This window comes from Limulus polyphemus, unplaced genomic scaffold, assembly GCF_000517525.1.
Source record: "Limulus polyphemus unplaced genomic scaffold, Limulus_polyphemus-2.1.2 Scaffold1323, whole genome shotgun sequence".
Taxonomy (NCBI): domain Eukaryota; kingdom Metazoa; phylum Arthropoda; class Merostomata; order Xiphosura; family Limulidae; genus Limulus; species Limulus polyphemus.
The window spans coordinates 59,763-65,002 of record NW_013666933.1 but is presented as its reverse complement, the minus strand read 5'-3'; the positions used below and the strand labels follow the sequence as shown (position 1 = coordinate 65,002).

General features: G+C 32.7%; 1 protein-coding gene across 1 annotated transcript in view; it reads left to right on the top strand.

The window, feature by feature from the left end:
- LOC106463091 (chondroitin sulfate proteoglycan 4-like) overlaps positions 1–5,240 on the top strand; it is a 29,109-nt gene that overhangs the window by 7,234 nt on the left and 16,635 nt on the right. The window contains exon 2 of the mRNA XM_022390506.1: positions 1,810–1,995. Within this exon, the coding sequence (XP_022246214.1) occupies positions 1,810–1,995 (186 nt within the window). The remainder of the gene's footprint in view (positions 1–1,809; positions 1,996–5,240) is intronic.

The window sequence follows — 5,240 nt, the reverse complement described above, 5'->3', positions numbered from 1 at the left end:
TTACGTAAAAATACATGACATAAATCTCTATAAGCCACAGTTACGTAAAAATACATGACATAAATCTCTATAAGCCACAGTTACGTAAAAATACATGACATAAATCTCTATAAGCCACAGTTACTTGACAATACATGATATAAATCCCTATAAGTCACAGTTACCTGACAATACATGATATAAATCCCTATAAGTCACAGTTACCTGACAATTCAGGATATAAATCCCTATAAGCCACAGTTACCTGACAATACATGATATATATCCCTATAAACCACAGTTACGTAAAAATACATGACATAAATCTCTATAAGCCACAGTTACTTGACAATACATGATATAAATCCCTATAAGTCACAGTTACCTGACAATACATGATATAAATCCCTATAAGCCACAGTTACCTGACAATACATGATATATATCCGTATAAACCACAGTTACCTGACAATACATGATATATATCCCTATAAACCACAGTTACCTGACAATACATGATACAAATCCGAGTTTCCATATAAACCACAGTTACCCGACAATTCATGATATAAATCCGAATTTCTTTATAAACCACAGTTACCTGACAATTCATGATATAAATCCGAGTTTCCATATAAACCACAGTTACCCGACAATTCATAATATAAATCCGAATTTCTTTATAAACCACAGTTACCTGACAATATATGATACAAATCCGAGTTTCCCTATAAGCCACAGTTACCTGACAATACATGATATAAATCCGAATTTCTTTATAAACCACAGTTACCTGACATTTCGTGATAACAGTTATCTGACAATGTATGATATAAATCCCTATAACCCACATTTACCTGACAATTCATGATATAAATCCGAGTTTCCATATAAATAACAGTTATCTGACAATGTATGATGTAAATCCGTTTCCCTACAAGCCACAGTTACCTGACGAAAACCATTTGACTACAACACTGTAAAATAAAAAATAACTTTTGTGAAATACTAACAATGTTTAATAGATTGTGAAAATTTTTATAATTATGTCGCCTCAAAATCTCTGTCTAATCATATTTTGTATGTTGTTAAAACACCTTTAATTATGAACAAAACCACAGATTTACAAAAGCCATCATTTTACTATTTTAAGCTGACTGTGAATTGTATCAGCATCAGAAAAAAATAGTCATGCTTAAAAAATTATGCTGCTAAACCTGTAACGCAAGCTATTCGTACATTTTACTTGAAAGCTTACAGCATTGTAGACTTACAACGCGGGTTTCGATACCCGTGGTGGGCAGAGCACAGATAGATCTTTGTGTAGCTTTGTGCTTAACTTCAAACAAACAATGCATATTATGCATTAAACTATGTTATGGAAAATGCAATTTTACTATAATAATTTCATTTTTTCTCACCAGGGGTATTATTATTATTATATCATTATAATTTTAGTTCATATAGCTGTAGGCATTGTTATGAATAAACTGTTCTAGTATCGTATACTCTGAGCAATGGCTACTTTTCAGCTGAGGTTTTTTTTTTGTACGCATAAATATATGTGTGTGTGTAAAGGGTCAAGTTCAATCAGTCATTAAGTCTATAAATACTAATGATGTCAGCTTACATGACATTTAAAAGAACTGATCTTACCGCGCAGTAAAATTTAAGTAATAATGTTAGGCCTAACAACACAGATGCTGTAATTATGTGTAGAAAGCAGGCTTTCTTTCAAAGCTTCCTTATAGGAGTCCAATCATTGTTCGCGCCATTTGTAAGATTCGGTAAGGATGTTAGGCCTAATAATGCTTAAAGTACTATTTGTAGAAAGTTTTTGTTTTAATCACAGCTTCATTCTACGGTGCTAGCCACGTGTTTGTGCCAGTCCAAGATGCTTCCAGTGACACCGATATCTTCTTCAGGTTCAAGACTCATCGTGCTGACGCCCTACTCTTCCTAGCTGCTGGCCCTCCAGACTACTGCTTACTGACTCTTCAAGCTGGTGAAATAAAGGTACGCCAAATGTGTGTGTCTGTTTTTGTACTTGGCTCATAGATGTCGCGCTGATCTATTGCTAGTTCTGGTAGGGTAGTATCTGACCTGTTTATCTGGTACTCTATTGATTCTTAAATTCCGTTCCATACATAGACAGATGGCATGTGTTAAGGAAATCGACTGGTAACACTTATGCTGTATGTATCAATAAAGCTTCAGAAAATCTTTTGTCTCTCATCGTCCAACCCAACTTATACATTTTGGTACTGAACGAAATGCCCCTTGGCTAGTGACTTTGAGTCGATAAGAGAGAGATCTGAAATGCTATTGTTCACACTTGTGACTTGGAATTTCAAGTAGATAAGTTAACATGATTTTCAAAACTGATACGTAGTTCAGCGATTTATCGTTTGTTATTAAATCAAATTAGGTTCTCTTGACATTTAATATGAGAAGGAATGTTAATTATATATTTATTTTAAACCAGGTCAGATAAAATGCTTGAAAAGTGCCATAACTTCAGACATTGTGTATTTTATAAGTAATACGTCATTGAGCATATGGTTTGGAAGTTTAGTGTCTCGTCGGTTAAATCTCATAACCAAAATATTCATCGTTTCGTTAGACCATATCTCTTGTCTTTGTGGCTTGACAATCAGAACGACAGGGAAAAAGATACCTGACCTGTAAGAATCGTGCAGCTCGTATCTTTACTTGCATTTGTTGATTCACAGTTTTCTTTATATAGTTATGCTAAGGTTTCATATGGGACAGTTTATACCTTTATTAAAGAACTAACATATACAGGTTTATGACTAATCTTGCTCGTAATAGGTAAGAACCTAACTTTACGGATTTAGAGAGTTATTGTATTAAACACTTCTCCTAAGTACGTTTGGTAATTGCAGTTTTAACGTAATCTATTAGGCTGAATTTTTGCCGATCCAAATCATTGTAGCGTGTAATTTGTGTTTGTCGCTTCCCCATCCCTTTCGCTGTTCCGTTTGCCACTGCTCGTGTGGCCAAAGGATTTTACGAAACAATGGCCTGTGGATTTAAGAAAAACCGACTTAAAAATACAAAGTTTTAAATTCATATTTTAAAATCAATTTGTATTCTTTGTCCATTGTTAAACATGGAAAAATCTTGTAACTTCTTTCTTTTTAAAACTATCCACCTTTGGTAGCCCAGCGGTGGGCAGATCATATATAGCCCATCAAGTAGCTTTGTGCTTAACAAAAGACAAACTTAGTAAAACTAGTTTCAAAATTCAAATATGTATGTTTCTTGTGTAAAGTTGTATTTTTCATCTAACATTGTTAATTTAATTTTGTTTACAATCCTGTTTAATCTTTAAAACTGAATATTGAGTTACAATCAACTGTATTTTTCTAAATAAAGAAAACACAACTGATAAGCATTTTATAGATAAATGTATTAAATTTGTCACCACCCACAAGTGGTGTTAAACAGGCAGCATTGAACTTCAGTGTATCAAGAAGGAGTTAAACTTACTTACAGGTATATGTATTCTTGTTTTGTTTGAAGTTAAACACAAAGGGCTATCTGTGCTCTTCCCACCACGGGTATCTAAACCCGGTTTCCAGCGTTGTAAGACCGCAGACATACCGCTTTACCACTGGGGGGGGGGCATTCTTGTTATTATTGTAGTAGTCTTGAGAAATTGGCCAATGACCAGCGTCAAACAAATTCCATGCTCCAATGATTGAGATCGGTAAAAATGCGCGAATCTATATTACAGGCCTAAAATGAGACTATTAAATAGTTGCTTTACAGAATTATGAATTGTAAGATCTTCGTAAAAATTTATATCACTTTCTAAAAATAAGTGTATAAATATTTTTTTCTTTTTCTGTTAGAAAAACGTTCTTAATAAAAATTCGAGTACAATACTGAAATAAAAAAAATCCGAATATATCTTCTGGTTCTGATTTTGAAGCTTCATTGGGATAAAACTTTTATTTTATTTTAATTATTAAAAGAAACGTCATTATTCGGGCTCCACAGGACAGAAATGACAAATTGTCGATCAAAAATTACAGAGGAGTCCAAAATTATAACGATACAGCTGTTTTTTTCCCTCCTCTTGGTAGAAATGCTACTAAAGGCTAATGAAACTTGCGGCTGTTAATTAATGATTTACAAAAATAATCATCTTATTCTTTTTTCTTAGTTAAAATTAATATCAGTTGAAACTGTAATATTCCAGTCTGTTTTTTTAAAGCGACATAACATGTAGCAGTTGAGAGTGTGTCGCTTTAAAAAAACAGACTGGAATATTACAACATGTAGCAGTTGAGAGTGTGTCCGAATTTATTCAAATTTAGAGATAAGTATATTTTTTTAATTTTCATTGAAATTTCGAGATAATTTAATACAGTTTGTCTTATAATTAGAAAACAGTAAAGCGATAAAAGGAATGTAACGAATATAATGTTACTTTATGTAATTATTGAATATATTAAATATAATAATTATAAAACTCCCAGTTAGATTTTCAAACTTCAGCGCTAGGGTTAAGATATCTCCTTTTCTGACAACTTACCCTGCCAAGAATAACTTAGAAAAAAAAGAACTTACACTAGAGTTTATCTATAAACAAATATTCCAGGAAAAAAATGTACGTCTACTTCAGTGAGTAAGATAAACAGAGATGAGAAACTCACCGGTACATCTATTTTTAAATAACGCGTTCCCAGTGTGCAGCAACTGTCCTGTTATCTTTTCTGTGATTTATTTAGAAGGGAAGGTTGTGGCGGTAACCCCGACAAGTGAAGGAAACTGTCTAAAAAATACTTGGAGCAAACCTTTTTTGCTGCTGTAAGAGTAGGTTGGAGTACTTAAAAAGAGATTTGTGTAAAAAGTATTATATGAACTCATTCTAAATATAAAATTATTGATAACTCATGATATCTGGTTGGTGTTTTGATTTGTCTTTTACTAACCACAGTGAACCTATATTTATATATGGTATGAGATCATGAAGCATTGATTCTACTAATTTATTCTTATTAAGTATTCAGAAGACAATATTGTATGTTTTTCAAATCCTGTATCAGACAGGTGGCAGCACTGCCTATGTGAGGACTGTTCGGATTGTTCTTTGAAATGGTATGTTAAATATATCCTCAATAGGTCATCACAACTTTACAATACTATACAGTTATTATTCTTAACTTTGTTTAACGTTTATAGAAATATTATACAGTGTTTCCTTTTATAACAATATCTATGTAATGACT